The 19,091-nt window shown below is 35.0% G+C and overlaps 3 protein-coding genes across 3 annotated transcripts; 2 read left to right on the forward strand and 1 right to left on the reverse strand.

Annotated features, from left to right (window-relative positions):
- Nucleotides 1-1,725: 1,725 nt before the first annotated feature.
- On the forward strand, nucleotides 1,726-3,345 carry LOC106438717 (auxin-binding protein 1). Its single transcript, XM_013879973.3, has 5 exons — nucleotides 1,726-2,028; nucleotides 2,160-2,266; nucleotides 2,419-2,619; nucleotides 2,844-2,908; nucleotides 3,005-3,345. Exons 1-5 carry the CDS (start codon nucleotides 1,911-1,913, stop codon nucleotides 3,108-3,110), a joined length of 597 nt encoding a protein of 198 aa, XP_013735427.2. The 5' UTR covers nucleotides 1,726-1,910; the 3' UTR covers nucleotides 3,111-3,345.
- A 10,060-nt stretch (nucleotides 3,346-13,405) lies between these two features.
- LOC106442028 (ubiquitin domain-containing protein 7SL RNA1) lies at nucleotides 13,406-14,377 on the reverse strand. Its single transcript, XM_013883767.2, has one exon. It carries the CDS (start codon nucleotides 14,375-14,377, stop codon nucleotides 13,406-13,408), a length of 972 nt encoding a protein of 323 aa, XP_013739221.2.
- A 1,699-nt stretch (nucleotides 14,378-16,076) lies between these two features.
- On the forward strand, nucleotides 16,077-18,994 carry LOC106438716 (elongation factor Tu, mitochondrial). The gene is made up of 12 exons (XM_013879972.3): nucleotides 16,077-16,352; nucleotides 16,435-16,510; nucleotides 16,604-16,696; nucleotides 16,771-16,845; nucleotides 17,330-17,434; nucleotides 17,510-17,600; nucleotides 17,682-17,887; nucleotides 17,962-18,045; nucleotides 18,129-18,194; nucleotides 18,271-18,333; nucleotides 18,408-18,648; nucleotides 18,740-18,994. The coding sequence occupies exons 1-12, from the start codon at nucleotides 16,162-16,164 to the stop codon at nucleotides 18,808-18,810; spliced, it is 1,362 nt and encodes a 453-aa protein (XP_013735426.1). The 5' UTR covers nucleotides 16,077-16,161; the 3' UTR covers nucleotides 18,811-18,994.
- The last annotated feature ends 97 nt before the right edge of the window (nucleotides 18,995-19,091 follow it).

The following is a 19,091-nucleotide window of genomic DNA, read 5'->3' on the forward strand; positions in this document are numbered from 1 at the left end:
CCTCCCAGGTAATCTCTATTTATATATATTATGTTTCCTAACCAATGCTTACCACTTTTATCATGATTCTTGACTTATATTCTTTTGTTTTTCTTTGTTTTTAAACATGAATCCGATCTAAATAAATGTTTGTTCTTTGATAACTATCCTATTGTTTAAAGTTTTAGGATCGAAACTAACTCTCCTTTTTTTTGTTGCAAAATTGAATGTTTAAAATGATAACTTTTGCCTATTTGATGGTTTAAAATGAGTTTTTTTTTGTGTGGATAAAGCTTATGTGGTTGTAGACTTGTGGTCGATGGTTTTAAATATATAATTATTTAAATATATGTGTATATATGCATATAACGGATCAGATATCCGTTCCAAAAAATATTAGTATCTGTAATTTGCTTTGTTTTTTATATATATTGCAGCATATTAATATTTGCTTTGATTTGTAAAGCTATGAATATCTAGAATTTTTATTTGAATAATGAATCGGATCAAAATTTGCGAATATTTTGTTCTAACTTGTAAGTGTTAAAATGTGAAAAAATGTTAGTTGGACTTGGATCTCAAAGTATGTCGACAAAAAAAAAAGTTGTTGGATCTCGAACAGTCTCAATAGTCTGAATGCAATGCTAAACATGTGCGAGCGATGTCCGTGACATGTCGGCTACTTGTGTTTTATATATTGTCTCGAAGCTAATTTCTTTTTCGCAATAAAACACACATAGTTTGTTAATGAAATTTGGCCAATTTTATTTACGTTTCTGGACTTGTTATACTTTTTTCGATAAACCCCAAAATCATGTAATGTGCTTAAATCACCGTAAACCTAATTAGATTTTATAGAATTTCTCTTAATTTCTCAAAAATTTATTTTATTTTTTATTTTTATATTCTTAAAAACCTTTTTGTTTTGTTTTTTTTGAACAGTAACCAAATGAATGAAAAAGACATTAAGTTCTTTATCATTTCTAAGAAATTATACAATTTGTTAGGAATAGTTTTCCACTTTTGTGTAGAACATTATAGAACAAAATTATTTCTTACTAAATTTGTAAAAACAATCATTTATCTTCATACTTTTTGAACATAATTTTAATCATTTTTCTTTATACTTATTATTTTATTTTTATTCATTATTTCATACCTATGGATACCAGCTGAAGCCTTTGTTCATTCTATTAGAATTTTCAATTTTGGGAAGCCAGTTAGGTGAGAAACACAATCATTCACAAAATATTATCTTTTATCTTTTTTTTTTAACACATTGCACAATCCATTTCACTTTCATTGGGAAATACGTGACGTGGACCAGCATTTTTTTTTCTCTTTAATATATTTAGAGTTTTCTTTTATTAACCGGACATACTAGCATTTTTTTCTTTAATAATAATCCTTTGCTTTATAAGAAATGTCATTTCATACATAAGAAAATAATTAAAATATATGTTGACAAAAAAATTAAAATATATTTATATTTATATTAGTTACATATTTTTGACCAATAGTATTTGATATAAACAAAATTTTATTTATTAAAATTAATACATTTTTCAGTTAATATTAAAGTAAAATAAATATAAATTGTATTGGAATTCTAAAATGATATTTTTTGTATAACAAAAAAAAAGATAAAATAACACTTTTTAAAAAACAAAAGAATGATAAAATGACACTTGACCTGTACTGGATTTTAACTAATTCTTCGCAAGAATAGTACCGACGAATAATTCCTATTCGCTCCCGAGTTTTCACATGAAACCTAAATCATAGTTTTATATTGTTTGGCCTAATATAGTAACAACTTTAAATTCATTATACAACTAATATATTGCTTAGCTCAAATCAGTCCCAACCAGTTTGGTTTAATATAAGAAGAGCTGTAAAAGAGTAAAAACGGTTTCAAGAAGCATCTAGATATGATCCTCCTTTCGGTTGGTTCCTCTTCCTCATCTCAGATCGCCGCCATCTTCTCCGTCACGCTTCTTCTGTTCTACTTCTCTGAAGCTACTCTAGGATCTCCTTGTCCGATCAATGGTGAGTCTCCCGCTTTTCCTTCTTCTACTCGCCATAATAAAATTGTTTTCTCTCAATCTCTAGCAACTTCATCGATATGTAGCTTCTGATGTTAATACTTGTTTTTTTTAACTATTGAATGGCGAATGCAGGCTTACCAATCGTGAGAAACATTAGTGAACTTCCTCAGGATAGCTATGGAATACCAGGTCTTACCCACATGACAGTTGCGGGGTCCGTATTGCACGGAATGAAAGAGGTGACGCTTAAGCTGTTTACAAACTCTGTTCATATGTTTCTTATTACCAAACACTAAGGTTTCCTTTTCTTGTTGTTCTGTCATGACTGGAAATCGTGTTGATGGAGATTTTGCTGCAAGTTACCCACATTGGTATATATTTGGTTTTTCAGGTTGAAATATGGCTTCAAACGTTTGCTCCAGGTGCAGCGACACCGATTCACAGGCACTCATGTGAGGAGGTTTTCGTTGTACTAATGGGTAGTGGTACTCTGTATCTCGCTGAAACGCATGGAAGTTTCCCTGGCAAACCAGTTGAGTTTCCAATATTTGCCAACAGTACGCTTCATGTTCCAATCAATGATGCTCATCAGGTATGTCTTTAACTTCCCAAATAGTTTTAGATGATTTGGACCCTAAGTTTGTTACTATATATATTGTTATATTGATTAAATGTATTGGGAGTTTCGTATATATATCAGTTAATATCTAATAAAATCCTATTACGGATATTCTTTCATGTGTATATAAATGTAACGTTTAAGTGCAAAAAGTTCTCATATGTTTAGTTTACATTCATCTGTTACGGTTCTTACAGGTCAAGAACACCGGTAATGAGGACCTGCAGGTGCTGGTCACTATATCTCGGCCGCCTATTAAAATGTATGTAACCGTCTGTTCACAAGAATTTGCTTATTGATATTATATGTGCATGTGTTCTTTTTTACTAATCACTGCTTCTTCTTTAATTTCTAACAGCTTTACCTATGATGACTGGTTTATGCCACACACTGCTGCAAAGTTGAAGTTTCCTTTCGTTTGGGATGAGCAATGCTTCCAAGAATCTCAAAAAGACGAGCTCTAGAGAAAAGTCCAAGGCCAAATCCAAGAACGATCTTTAAATAATAAAACCATATTTAAGTTTTCTTTTTTTGTGTGTGTGTGTGTGGGTGGGACAGTTGATGCTGGTAAATTTGTAAGTGTTACATAAATGGTGTGAAGTTTAATAAGTGTTTTTAACTCTTAAGTCAAGTGAGTCTTGGTTTTGAAAATATGTAACAATGATTGAACACATCTTGATTGGAATTGTGGTTTAAATATAGAGAAATTGGCACTCCTATACAAAACTAACTGCGTAATTTGCGAGAATGGAAGTTTACTTTTTTTGCTGATCTGTTTTTTATTAATGGCCTTTTTATCCCTACGCTCTCTACAAAACCTATATCGTATACGCTTTTTCAAAAAACTCTATATCCCCTACAGCACGCGACACGCGTGATTCAATATAATCGATGCCTCTTCGGTTTCTCCTCGACCATATCACCACTCATCGTTCCAAAATCACTTTGTGTTCTCCGTCATAACCATAATTTCTGTATCATCACTTATTATTTTCTGAAGGCTCTCCTGATTATATACACACTTTTCTTCGTAAGTCCATGGTTCCGACAACACCAATATCTTCTCCGGCGACGTTCCCTATCACCAACCAACAAGCCACTCAACTTCAACACAAATCAACTCTCACGCTTTCTGCACATTCCTCTCATGTATCTCATCTCTCCGCCACAGCCTCTCTCACCACCCATGGATGGAACTCATTGATTGGAGCTCGCTAGACCTGATTCTCTCACCTACTCCGCATACCAGAATTTCTGCAACACTTGAATAGCTGGAGCATGTAGAAACTGAATATTTTCAATATGGATGATTCTAGTTTTTCTGTGAGGACTCATCATGTGCGAAGATATAGAGAATATGTTAAAATCCAACAAGCGAAGTCCTAATTCAACTCCTGAAAACGTTGGAAAGGAAGATGAGAAGCTTAAAGCAGAAAAGAAAATGCTCAGATAAGAGATATGAACTTACATAGCCAGCTAGACAGCTACAAATACATTATCGAACATACTTGTATTTATCCAGCTATATATACTTTATAATGAATCAACAATTTTATTATCCGGCTACATGTTTTTTGTATGAACCAACGCTTTTATTATCCGGATATTAAACTTTATATTTCTTCCTTATTAGAGTTAGCATGCTGTAAATATTATAATGACACATGCAATGGCACAAAAAAATATCTACGCCAATTTTAGTATCCGGCTACATTTTCTATTTCCAATTACATATTTGACATAGCCGGCTAAACATACTTTCTAATATTTAAGTAATAATACAGATTCATATAAATTTGTATTTCTTCAAATTGGTAAGAAAATAGGTTTTTAGTATCCGGCTATATTTTTGATTATCAATTTTATATTCGACATAACCGGCTACACATACTTTCTAATATTGTAAGGAATAATACAGCTTCGTATAAATTTGTATTTTTACCAATCGGTATTTTTAGTATCCGGCTACATTTTTGATTATCAATTTTATATTCGCCATAACCGGCTACACATACTTTTCTAATATTTTAAGTAATAATACAGTTTTGTATAAATTTGTATTTTTACAAATCGGTAAAAAAAAATAGGGATAACACACAAAGTAACTGTCTATTTTTTTTAAAAAAAAGTTACTGTCTATTATCCATTTCATGTGCAAGTCGTCATTTAGTGATGCCGTATTCGTTAGTTGTTGTTGGCTTTTAACAGGCCTGTACGGGCTACACCAATGCCTACGTTGCTTGTATATATAGATTAAGTCATCATTATATGCATTTCATCATTACAAAATTCTTGCGCTTCACAAGTGAACAAACAAAGGAATAGGGTCATTATGGTCATTTTGCAAGGTCTGGAGTTGGGCTTTACGGTTGGGCCAGCATTTTTTCCAGTTTTGCAAATTATCAAATTATGTGGTATTTTATGTGCAAATCGCTCTTAAATATATGTATACATATCTTAGCATATTTGCAGAAAGCTGTGAAATTAAAAAAAAAACATTGAACAAAGCTTGAAAACTTGAAGAATGACTAAAAAACTATATATTACTCTCACTGGAATATGGCAATGCCATTACTCTTAAGATTCTTCAACGGTTTTTTTCTGCTCCTCTCAGGCGAATCTGTAATGTTAATGACCTCTCTGACCGGTGGAGACTTCTCGGTTTGAAGCATTTTATTGCTGCTCCCAGCCCTCGCAGGTAATTAGTGTTGATCCTCTGTTCTGTTCAGTTTGAGGTTACTGTAGACTAACTCCTATTGAAACACCTGATTCTTGTCGATGATCTCTTCGGTTGTACTCGCTGGCTAGTAACTTCGAACGTTAGTGAAAAATGCTCGGTTGACAATGGAAGATCCTCACCAAACGAGAAATCTCCAAATGTGTTTGTCGTAGAAGGTATCTTTGAAGTAAATCTTGACCGTTGTTGATTCTCCTCGACTATTGTTAAACTTAACTTTTCATTGAGGATTTAGTTCTTGAAGATTGGTCTTGAACAAGTGCATTTATTAGGTCTGAACAATGTATCATGGATTCATGGGTTTTGTTCTATGTATATACATATCTTTTCTTGCATCCAAAATTTTGTGTGGCTATTAGAGCCACCAGAAACATTTTGGTTCAAGATTCTCAATTGTATCGAAGTGATCAACATGGTGCCACTAGAATGAACCGTCATCATCCATCCATTACATTCAGTTTATATGTAAACTACCCTTCTCAAGGCAGACTTAAAGACGTTGGATAAGCTTGATAACACAAAATTGTGATGCTGATGCTCTAAGGCCATATGCGTTAGGCCACCATCTGTAAAGTACTCTACTTTTAAAGACCTTATTTTAAGAAATGTTTGATGGTGCATGTAGTGTCTACCAGAGAAATGGGAGTGTTCTTCACTTCTTCTTCTACTATTTTGGTGTACTTTCCATTAACATATTTGGTTTCTACGTATTTTCTTACTAATTTTTGGTCACATGTCTTATACTTACTCCATTTTACAAAAATATGATTTTGATTTTTTTTCACACATATTAATAAAATAATTAAAATTCATTTATGTTCTTAATAAATACATCAATTTCACCAATAAGTTTTAAAATAAATAAAATTATTTAGAAAATCAAAATATTTGTAATTAATTTTGAGCTCAAAATAGATATAAATTATAGTATTGATATTTTAAAATAACATTTTTTATGTAACAAAGTTGGTCAAAATTACACTTTTTTATAAAGAGTTTTCTTCGGTTCACCAACCAATAATAGTTCTTTTTCACTTTATATTCAGTTTTTGAAAGAAAAAAAAACAAAATAGTACAACTTTGCCAAATTATATCAATTCTATTAAATCAGGAGCATGACCGATTGATAAATTATTAGTCCAACATCAAAATATGCACGTGAACTACTTAAAAACTAACTAACTATGCACGTTACAAACCTTTGTTTTTTTTGTTTTTAAGTTTCACTCTCTATCTTATCTCTTGGGTCGATAAAAAGTGAGCTCTCCTTCCTCCAGTCCGGACGGCGCGTGGCGGCACATACCGACGACCGAAGGCCTCTCCGTTTAGATTTCTCTCTCTCATTTTGCTGCTGCTCCTCCTATCCGCTCTCCTTCGATATGCGTGTTGTCACGAGTTAGGGTTTGATGCTGGGGAGTACTCCGCTGCAGAGGGGTTTTCTTCTCCGGTGGTCTCTCAGCTCTCTCTGGGATTATGGCGAGGAGGTAGAGAGGTTGGTGGTCACGGCAGTTGGCTTTTTGGGGTTCGATGGTGGTCGATTATTCTCTCTTAGATCACATCTATGTTTTCTTTGTTTGAGAGGAGGAGGAGCGCTGTGTCAAATCTGGATCTTTGGTGGTTCGCTGCTTCGGTTTCAGGGCGCCATTCGGCTTGGGAGGATGTATCTCGTTGGTTCATAGAGCCTGGGTTTCTTCTCCTTAGCGCGGTGAGTGCTGGTGGGTCTCTCTTCCACGGTGGCGAGCTGTGGGCTTGAGCACGCAGGCGGGTTGGTGCTTGAATTCAGTGGCCGGCTCACATAGGTCTCGTCAGTGGTTTAATGAGCGGTTGTCTATTCTGCTTAAGTGGCCTTTGTGGCTCCCCATCTTCGGTCCTCTTCTTTGCGGTTCCTACTCCGATTAGTATGCCATGGTTGTATTTCACGTCTTTGCTGAGGCAAGTGATGGCTCTAGCAGCTCCAGTTTCAGTTAGTTGGTTCTTGGTTGAACTTGGCTCATTATTTTGCGGCAAGTTGTTGTTGCGGACTTGGACTAGCTTCGAGAAAGCGGTTTTGGTTATTGTGTCTGCCATGTCCTAACTAAATTGAGTTTGTGTTTAGTTTATTTTTTGTTCTCTGCTTCTTGTTAATCTCTGTAATTCTGTCAAAATCCTAAATGCCTAGTAATAATATACATTTTTACCAAAAGAAAAAACTATACACGTTTCAATATATATTTTGTAATCATTTTTTAGTTCCGAAATAATTGGGTCCACTTCTTCCTATAGCTTCTTTTTGAACGACCTATACAGCTAAATCTCTGTATGTATCCTATATTTTTGCGTAGGTCGATTTTCTTTTTACCAAATCTATGTATCTATTCTATCAAATTAATTTAATTTTAAACATAAATATGATTATAAAAAAAATAAACAAAAAAAATTTCTCAAAAAAAAATTAAAACAAAAAATATATTCGTAGTTTCAATGGACGGATCACAATCTAGTTATGTTTAAAAAAAAAAGTAAAAATAAATAAAAAAATATTAATAGCTGCAAAAAAAAAGAAATTATTGTTAACGTTGTTAACACTTCCAGCAAAACACTAAACCCTAAATCTTAAAACACAAAATCCTAAACCCTAAATACCAAACTCCAAACTCTTGCGTAAACTCTAAACTTTTGGGTAAACCCCTTTGGGTAAATCCTAAACCGTATGGTTTAGTGCCTAGGGTTTATAGTTTGCTGACGGCATTTAGGGGTTAGTGTTTAGTATTTAGTGTTTACAATTTAGGGTTTAGGATTTATCCAATGATTTAGAGTTTACCCAAAGGTTTAGTATTTAATATTTAGGATTTAGAGTTTAGTGTTTTGATGACGGCGTAAACAATGTTAAAAAAAAAGTTTGAAATTATTAATATTTTTATTTATTTTTACTCTTTTTTTTTCAAACATAATTTAACTCGACAAATTTGAAATATTTTGTTTCTTTTTTTCCAAAGCTAAATATGAAGTGGTAAACTATTATTGGTAGGGAGTGAACCCAAGAAAAACACTTTTATAAAGCAGAGAAAGTTTATTGTTTACTTAACAAGAGATTGTGTAATTCTGATTGTTCTCTTTGTTAATCAAATAAACAATAGTTGTTTAGTTGTTTGCTTAAACATAATCTTCAATAAAAATATGTAAAGCTATAAGGAATTAGAGGAGACTGGAGAGAGTCAATCCTTGTTGATTAATTAAAGATCAGTTTAAAGACAGTTTCTTTGTTTATTTTATTTTAATAATGAACCATAGTTTATGTTGTTGTACATGTGAATGTGTGATTCTACTAAACATCTTAACTCGTATTTTGTTTTGTTTGATATGATCTTCTCTTTACCTTTTGTCCACAATATGATTCTACAGTATTGCCATTTGGTGTTGTAGGAGGAGAATTTTAATTTCTAAAGTGTTCTAGCGAAATTTGAAAGGTGCATCCTCCATTACACCACATAGGCTCCAAATGTCTTATCTAGCTTAGACCATCCGATAAAACACAGAACTTAAAGTGTTCAAAAACAATAACAACAAGTCATTCTTCATTCAGATCATTTTAGTACATGTCATTTAGCATATTTGAAGAAAACTATAAAACAGAAAATGTCAAAGGTTGAACAAAGCAAAAGAACTATGAAGAAAGACTTAAAAGCTTCAAAGACCAAATGTTCAATCCATTCCCTATGTATGGTAGTCCTCGATAACAGGTCCAGGAAAAATCTCAATGGTATCACCGTTAGCTACTTGGTTCATGCTGAAGGACTTATCATCGTCCAACACTCTCTCTTTGTGCAGAAGGAAATACCCGTTTGCAGGCAGGTCTAGCAGATACTCCAGCTCTTTCTTCAGCTCTTCAACGTTATCACTCTCGTTCACATCAACCCGAAACATTCCCCCAGGTTTATCATACTGCGTCATGATAAGAGTCAGCTTCGGCGGTTGTAGAGACTTCTCGGTTTGAAACACTTGACTGCTGCTCTCTGCTGTTGAGTTTGACTTTACTGAAGAATGCTCCGTTTCAAACACTTGGTTCATGTTTAGGATCTCGTCGAATGTACTCGCAGGCCAGTTACTATCGGTTAAAATATGACGGTAGTCACCAAACGAGAAGTCTCCAAATGTGCTGGACATATCCGTTTGAAACATGTGGTCCTCGTTGGCGATAGCTCCATAAGTGTTAGACGGAAGATATGGCTCCTTCTGAAGAAAATCTTGATTCATCTGGTTTCTCCTCAATGATTCTTGAATCTTGTTGTTGTCTCCAAAGGTTGTCATCTCAGGCCAGAAACCTTGCTTCATGCTGATATCTTGAGGCATCTCTGGAAACAGACCATCGTTGCTCACAAGCCTATCTTGATTATAGAAAGCTTCACTTGCATGTGACAGTGGCGGCACTTGGTTGCTCCTCGCCATCGTACGCGGATCTTGATTAAAGAAAGCTGCACTTGCATGTGACGGTGGCACTGGAGACATCTGCGTTTGATGAAGAACTTGATTGCTCCTCGGCACTTGATTAAAGAAAGCTGCACTTGCATGTGACGGTGGCAGCACTTGGTTGCTCCTCGCCATCTTACGCGGATCTTGATTAAGGAAAGATGCACTTGCATGTGACGGTGGGACTTGATCGTAGTTGCTCCTACCCATGGAAGGGACGAACCCTTGGGTTGCATATGGAGATTGATGGAGCATTTGATTGTTATCAGCAAGTACCAAAAGGAGGAGGCGAGAGTTGTTGACGATACGATATACGCTGAGCTGATAATGATCTACAACAAGTTTGATGCCATTGAAGTAAAGGGTTTGCCTGGAAACAGGGATACCTTGAGAGTTCTCGATACTCATTTTGATATCAAACACTATATTACGAGGGTCAAGATCAAAAGATAACGTTGAGCCAAACATAGTGACCACGAACACCTTCATAACTGTATCATGGTTTTCTTGTTAGTACGCTGAATATCCGGATTGAATATTCCGAAACAAAACGTGATGGAAACGATAATATAAGGCTGTAAGAAGTTTGAAAAAAAAACATAAGGAAATAGACGAATATGTGGAGTCGAGATCTGATCTCTTTCTTTAACTCAACCAATCGTTCGTAGGTGAAATGGTTTCTGTATAATTTTTGAATCATCGGATAAAACCATGTGAGACTGTTTTGAATCACCCAAACAGAATCCGTAAACTTAACATTTACGCTATAGTTTCGAGACTTACTTTAGAAAACTTGAGGCACTGTTGAGACTTTTGTATATGGAAGATTATCTTGTGCAAGATTTTTTATTCATGAGTGTATCTATGACGGCGAGAATAAGATGTCTATTTATACGAGTGATTTACAAATCTTAGTCATGAAGTAATTTGGACATCTGTCACTAAGTTTACTAAGCTTTGGCCATTTGTCATCAAATCATTTGTTAACTAAGCTTAGACATTAAAATAGCTTAGTCACCAAATTTACTAAGATTAAGCCATTTGTCGCCAAATAAACTTAGCTTAGTCATCAACTTAGAGCCTGACTGGGCATCATAAAAAAGGAGAATGGCTCGGCTATACTATCCAGCCAAGCCAGAAAATGTAACTGCATTAGGGATGCGGTTGCGGGCGGTTATGAATGCTGGTTGTTACAGTTTTAAGCGTTTTAAAAAGATTTGTACTACTGATACAATGGTTTGAAATTGTTGCGTTTACGAGATACTTACAACTCGTTAACTATCAAATGCATCATGATTAAATTATAAATTAACAATATATACATTTTGTATAATTATAAAAGTATTTAAAATCATTATATTATAATAAATATAAAATTATATTTATAAAATTATACTATTAAATTTTAAAAAACTATAGAATTTTTTTTGTTTTAAAGTTTTATAGTATAAATTAAAATATAATATAGACTTTTTATTATTTATATTATTTCAATTTAAAATGTTTATTGAATATTTTTATTTTTATATTGTTTTTTTAAATAAAAAAATTGTACCCTCCCGCAACCGTTGGAGGGAACCAGCTTTTGAATTTCAGAGGTTTAAAGCGGTTTGAAGCGATTTATAGTGTTTTATGTGATTATTACAAAACGTCAACAACCGCCATCAACCGCAAAAGCTGCGTTTGCGGGTGGTGGAGGGGAAATGAGTCATGCCTTTAAGGCCCGACTGGTTCAAGCGCAGCGGTTACAAGTGCAGGAGTTTGCGGATGCAGGTGGTAGCAGTTTCAAGTATTATTAAGCGTTTTGTATGACTGGTACAACGTTTAAAAATTGTTGGGTTTGCAGAATATTTGTGACTAGTTGATCATAAGATATTACAACGGTTTAGTAATAAATTACCAATATTAAGATATTATAGCATTATAAAAATATAAAAACATACTATTGTAATAAAATATAATAATTATCAATATAATATGATTAATAATAATATTATGTTTATTTATTTAACTTTTTAAATTAGTTGAAAGTTATAATTTTAATTTTTTTTTGAAGATTTATATTAAAATTTAAAAGAATATTTTGTTTCGTTTTACATATGTGTAAATCTTTATATATGTATGTATATTAATTTTTAAAAATTCTAATGAATAGTTAGTTAGTTTAAAGTTTTTATTAAAAAAAAATGATTCTGTTTGTGAATTTAAATTAATATATAAAATATGTATATATTTTTATTTATAATATTTTCATTTTAAAATATTTTTGAAAAATTTGTTATATTTATTTATCCGCCCACAACAGTCCGCAGCCGCCTGCAACCGCAAACACTAGCTAGAACGAGCCTTTGATTTTAGGAGGTACGGAACGGTTTGAAACGATTTATAACGGTTTGTATGATTATTTCGAAACGATGTCAACCGCAAAGCTGCGTTTATGGGTGGTAACGGGGAAACCAGTCAGACCTTTAGTAAAATGCTTTTACATTGTCCACAGACAACTCAACATTTTACTCAGCCAACGGAATTGGAAAAATACGGTGGCCTTTCTCCATTTAAAGTCAAACATTTACTTTATACTAGATTATATTTTTACACGATTCATTAGACTTGTAAAAATTCTATTCAAACATCCGTACTTATTTTTACTAGGCCCAATCGACTTGTAAAAATTAGTATCCCCCACATTAATAAAATTAGTCTCAACACATGTAAAAAGACTCGGGAAATTATGCAGACTCAACTAATTAGACATAACTAAAAATTAGTATCCCCTACATTAATAAAATTAATCTAAACACAGACTTTTCGAGAGCATAAACGAAAACTAACTATATATGATGTTTTAGCATTTTTCAGCCTTGAACTACACTGTTAGTATATGCCGACTTTAATGTCTTGAATCCTCCAAAATTTTACATCCGAGTCAACAAATATAACACAGCTGTGGGTCACAATAGTTAGGGTTCCGTCTTGCTTTCCCATGCATCCGATTTCAAAGATAGATCCTTTTCTGAAGGTATCAGTAGGTGCTTGATAGAGTTATTGATTTGTAAATAGACAACTGCAAACCTAATAATGGGTCAACTCATGCACATGCATGTTCCATTAAAAAACTCACCAATCTAAGGAGGAAGTCCAGACTCGATCCATTACTACCGTGTTGCCTTTTAATTGCTTGGAAACCTTTGATAATGTGATATTTCGTTTTATTTATGAAGAAAACATTAATCTTCAAGAAAAGAATGTGAAGCTATAAGGAATTAGAAAGACCGGAAGTAGATCCTTGTTGATAAAGATCAGATAGAAGACAATTTATTAGTTTATTAACAATGGACCATAGTTTTTGTTTTGTTCGATATGATCTGGTCTTTAACTTCAGTCTACAGTATGGTTAAAGGTACATACACGCCAAATGTGTTCTTTAGATTAGACCATCCTATCAAACACAGAACTCAAAGTCCTCAACAAAACAAAAACAGCAAGGCATTCATCATTTAGATCATATTAGTGATTACATGTCTTTTAGCATATTAGCAGAAAATGCACAGAGTCAAAGACCAAATGATCCATTCCCTATGTATAGAAGTCCTTGATATCAGGTTCGGGCAAAATCTCAATGGTATCACCGTTAGCTACTCGGTTCATGCTGAAGGACTTATCATCGACCAACACTCTCTCTTTGTGCATAAAGAAGTACCCTTCTGCAGGCAGATCTAACTGATACTTCTGTTGCATCTTCTCCAGCTCTTTCCTCAGCTCTTCAACGTTATCATTCGCATTCACATCAACAAGAAAGTCACTCCCAGGTTTATCATACTGCGTCATGATTACTGTCAGCTTCTGCGGCGATGGAGCCAAATCTTGATTCTCGTTGTCTCTCCCACACGATTCTTGAATGTTAACGTTGTCTCCGGTTGTCCCAGGCCAGGAACCTTCCATTTTTCTGGTTTCTTGGGCTGTCCAAGGCAATGGAGCTCTTTCAAGAAACTCGTCCATGGAAAATGACTCTAGTACATCGGGTTGATCAAGCACTTGACCGTCGTTGCTCTCAAGCCGATCTTGATTATAGAAAGCTTCACTTGCATGTGACGGTGGTACTTGGTTGCTCCTCGCCATCGTACGCGGATCTTGATTATGGAAAGATGCACTTGCATGTGACTGTGGCACTTGGTTGCTCTTCGCAATCGTATGCGGATCTTGATTAAAGAAAGACGAACTTGCATGGGACGGTAGCAGTTGATCGTAGTTGCGCATCGCCATGGAAGGGACGAAGCCTTGAGTTGCATATGGAGATTGGTGGAGCATTTGATTGTTGACGTGATCATCACGTACTTCGAGGAGGAGGCGAGAGTTACTAACGATACGATACGTTGGGAGCTGATAACGATCTACAACAAGTTCCACGCCATCGAAGAAGAGCTTTTGCGTGGAAACAGGGATACCATGAGAGTTCTCGATCCGCTTTTTGATATCTGAAAGTTTATTGATGGGACTAAGATCAAAGGTGAACGTTGAGCCAAACTTAGTGTCCACGAACACCCTCATAACTGATGAACAAGAAAGAGAGAGCCAAGAGCGAGAGAGAGAACGTACGTGATGATAATCTGTAACGAGAGTTTGATATAAATCAAATTATTCACGTATCAAATGGATTACGTGTCCCTTAAGTTAAAGAATCTTAAGCGTCAACAACTAAATTGATCCCGCGGTTAATAATAAGCATTATTTTGTGTGCGATTACAACTTGCAATGTTTGAAACACAGCTTTTTCTCAGAACAAAAAATTAAATCCGACCCATACATAGTCCAGGCCCGACCCAGTGTCTCATTCCGCTTACGACATATATCCAAACTGATACTTGAAACGCTAATCTCAAGAGTATGGATGATAGGTAGTCATGTGATCTGCTCGTAATCTGATGTAACACTGTATCCCAGTCTGTACTAGCCTCCGATGCCATGTTACTTCTATCTAAAGAGTAAAAGTGTATGAGTAAGCAAATACCAATGATCCCAAGATTCATCAGGTTCACAGTTCACTACAAGATCAAACAAGCTTGAATATGTCCCCAGTGTCGCATTCTTGTACCTGACTATAGCATATCCCTTATTGCAATCCAAGTGATGAAACTGAACCAGGGAACCCTGATAGACTATAGTTGTCCCAAACCCTGTAATGATAGATTGATAGCTAAGTATGTAACGATTACAATCTCAAAGCGAAAGTAAACGATACAACTATCTCATAGTGATCGAGAGAGCAGTCTCATAACTACTTACAACTACAACATTGAAGCATAAGGGATCAATCTACAAATCTCTGTTTATTAATAGTTCTTCACTCTCCAGCTGACTGGCTCGTGACAACAAACCCTCCGCATGAGATAGAGTCTTTTACTTCACTCTTCTTCTTGAGCTAAGACAACTTCCTCACTTGCCACGTCATTCCTTTCCTCCAAAATTACTCTTCCAAATCTTCTTGTATCTATCAATACTTCCCCAATGAAATCTAGTTTGCCTCAAGTTTGTAAGAAGAAAAACTATTGTGACTGGTTGTAACTGTTGTGGCCGTAAGCTTTTTAAAAAATTGATGTACAAAAGTTAGACTCTAAAAATTGATTATAGCTTTAATAACCTAAAATCACAAATTACTGGTTTCTTAAAAACATAAAACTTAAAAAAAGCAATTAAAAGAACAGTAGAATTAATAAAATCTAAAAAAAAATCTGAATGACTAAATACTGTAAAAACTTTGGAATGGGTAAATGTTTCAACAGCCTAATATAAACTACAAAACTGAAATAAAAATTATAAAATTTTGATTGCGCTAATCTGATTTGAACTAATATGAACATGGACAGTTTTGGATATAAGTAATATAATGAACTATTTATCTTAGTCTCCAAAATTCAATAATTAAAACATTTACAACCTCTTAAATTTCAGAGCCGCTGTGATCGGGTTGTTTCCCTTTTCTCGGTTGGTTAAGTATAATATTGAAGTATTTCTTTTTTACATCAGAACCAGAAGATTAAGTGTTGATTATGTGATTAATCCTGAGATAACAAAAAGTTTCACTTAGGGGGTATTCGGATTTTGTTTTAACAAGTTGTTCTTCACAGAAACTTAAGGCCCAATAGTAGTTTAAGAACTACTAAAATGGGCTTATTCTGACTCGGGTCGGGTCAAAAAGAAACCGGGGCGGGCATTTCAAGAGAAACCCTCAGGCAACTAAAACCCCATCTCGCCTGTTTAGCCGATTTATCTTTCTTCCTCTCTCTCTCTCTCTCTGTGGCTCTAGCCATTTCTCTTTTGCTTAAAAAGTCAAAATGGCCTCCGTCGCTCTTCGAAATCCAACCTCGAAGCGTCTACTTCCCTTCTCTACTCAGATCTACTCACGCTGCGGTGGTTCCATCTCTTCGTCTCCCTCGATCTCTCACTCGATCGGAGGAGGAGATGATCTCTCTCCCTCAAGCTTCGGAGCTTCCCTGTGGAGATCCATGGCTACCTTTACACGAAAGTGAGTTCCTTTATCTTGATTTGGAATTGGTTGGTGTTGACATGACTGTCCTCTGTTTTGTAATACTTTGTTGTTGTTGTAGTAAACCTCATGTTAATGTCGGAACGATCGGGCATGTGGATCACGGGAAGACCACTTTGACTGCTGCAATCACAAAGGTCTTTCCTTTATTTTTTTTTTGTTTAATTTTGTCGTAAATGGTGAGAAGTCGTTTTTTGAAGTTGATATAGGGATCTTTACTTGTTGTTTAGGTTCTTGCTGAGGAGGGCAAAGCTAAAGCTATTGCCTTTGATGAGATTGATAAAGCTCCTGAGGAGAAGAAGAGAGGAATTACCATTGCCACGGTTTGTGTTTATATTATCTTCTTTTCTCTCTGTTTTTCGTATCTTCAAGTCAGCATTTTTACTTGGTTGTGTAGGCTCATGTGGAGTACGAGACTGCTAAGCGTCACTATGCTCATGTTGATTGCCCTGGACACGCTGATTATGTTAAGGTAAGGCGCCAACATTCCTTTGTACTTCATATAGGTGTTGATAATAATGAGAGAGTCTAGAATTTTTATTATACTAGTTTCCTTGGTATATTACATATTATGCATTTTTGAAGCTAGTAACTCCAGTTAAGTGATCATGGCTTTGAAGTATAACTACTGTAAGGATTATTATCTAGGAATGCATTTTAATCTTATTAAAGTAGAAACTTTAAACATAAATTAATATTTAATGTATATTAAGTCTATATAAATATAAACAAAATATTGTATTGTTTGCTTTTAATTATTCCAAAAAATCTTTTGATTCATTCTACACCAAAAAAATACATCTACAATTAAGATATTTGTATACACCAAATAATTGAATAAAATACTTGCTAGTACTAATAGTTCATATTAATGGAGTAACATGCACAGTAGGGTTTCATTAGAAATATTTTCATAAACGCTTGCGCTTCATTGCTTCATTTTGCTAACTTTTCAGAATATGATTACTGGAGCTGCACAAATGGATGGTGGGATTCTTGTGGTTTCAGGTCCAGATGGACCCATGCCTCAGACCAAGGAACATATTCTACTTGCCCGTCAGGTTCGCTTCTTTACAATCGTGAACACTTGAAGTTACTCAAAGTGAATTAGATATTAATTTTGTGATGTTCCACAGGTTGGTGTTCCATCACTTGTGTGCTTCTTGAACAAAGTCGATGTGGTGGATGATCCAGAGCTATTGGAGCTTGTAGAGATGGAACTACGTGGTTTGTAAATCTTTTATGTCACATATTTTATTCTTTTCAGTTAAGTTCAAGCATCTGAGATCAACTTTTGTCTTGATCCAGAACTTCTAAGCTTCTACAAGTTCCCTGGGGATGATATCCCAATCATCCGGGGATCTGCTCTGTGTGCACTTCAGGGCACAAACGATGAAATTGGAAGGCAAGCTATATTGAAGCTGATGGATGCTGTTGATGAGTACATACCTGACCCTGTTCGTGTGCTTGACAAGGCTTTCTTGATGCCTATTGAAGATGTTTTCTCAATCCAGGTATACTAATCTCTTACTCTTGGCGTTCATTTGTTTTAAAAAAATCAGTTCTGATGGTTTTCTATATCTTGAAGGGACGTGGAACTGTTGCAACCGGACGTATTGAGCAAGGAGTCATCAAAGTTGGTGAAGAAGTTGAGATATTGGGTTTAAAAGACGTGAGTGTGCCTTTATTAAGCCAAAGTGGTGATTGATTACTGAAAGCTATTGTAACTAAGCATGTTCTTGATTTGATTTTCAGGGACCTCCAATGAAATCTACTGTAACTGGGGTTGAGATGTTCAAGAAGATTTTGGATAATGGACAGGTAAAAGGCAATACTGAGAGACTACAAAGACTAATGATACTTGTGATTAATTAAACTTTGGATTCCATTATGTTAGGCTGGTGACAATGTTGGACTTCTTCTGCGTGGGCTCAAGAGAGAAGACATTCAGCGTGGAATGGTAAAGCTTTAAGCATCCTTATAATGATAGCAAAGCCAACTTTACTGAAGCTTTTCTCTCTCTCTCTCTGTTAGGTGATTGCTAAGCCTGGTTCATGCAAGACATACAAAAAGTTTGAAGCGGAGATCTATGTGCTCACAAAGGACGAAGGTGGACGTCACACTGCTTTTCTCTCCAACTACAGGCCTCAGTTCTATTTGAGGACTGCAGATATCACTGGGAGAGTAGAGTTACCAGACGACGTGAAGATGGTTATGCCTGGTGACAATGTCACTGCTGTTTTCGAGCTTATCATGCCTGTCCCACTCGAAATAGGTCAAGAATCTTTCAGTCACTCTACCTTTTTGTGATTCAACAATTTTAGTTTCTGACTTGCTAACATTTTTTTTGCACTATTGTGAAACAGGTCAAAGATTTGCCCTGAGGGAAGGAGGTAGAACAGTTGGAGCTGGTGTTGTATCAAAAGTGATGACTTGAAGACTTCTCAAAAGCCATCTCTAGGAACCCATCAATGATGTGATTTATTTCTTCTTTTTGTTCCTCTGCTTTGAGATTTCAACTATATCAAATAACACAGAGAGAAGCATAATTTAAGTTTCCAACTCTTGATTTGTTGCTTCCTACTCTGAAAAAACTATAAAATAGTGTCTTTAAATTCTCACTTTCTGCATTGTTTCTAGCGATTGGATTTTGAATGATTCCAAATCTTTCTAGTGTGTTCATCAATGTTCAACAAGTCGCTTATCGATAATTAGAAG

Source organism: Brassica napus, chromosome A3 (genome assembly GCF_020379485.1).
Source record: "Brassica napus cultivar Da-Ae chromosome A3, Da-Ae, whole genome shotgun sequence".
Taxonomy (NCBI): Eukaryota; Viridiplantae; Streptophyta; class Magnoliopsida; order Brassicales; family Brassicaceae; genus Brassica; species Brassica napus.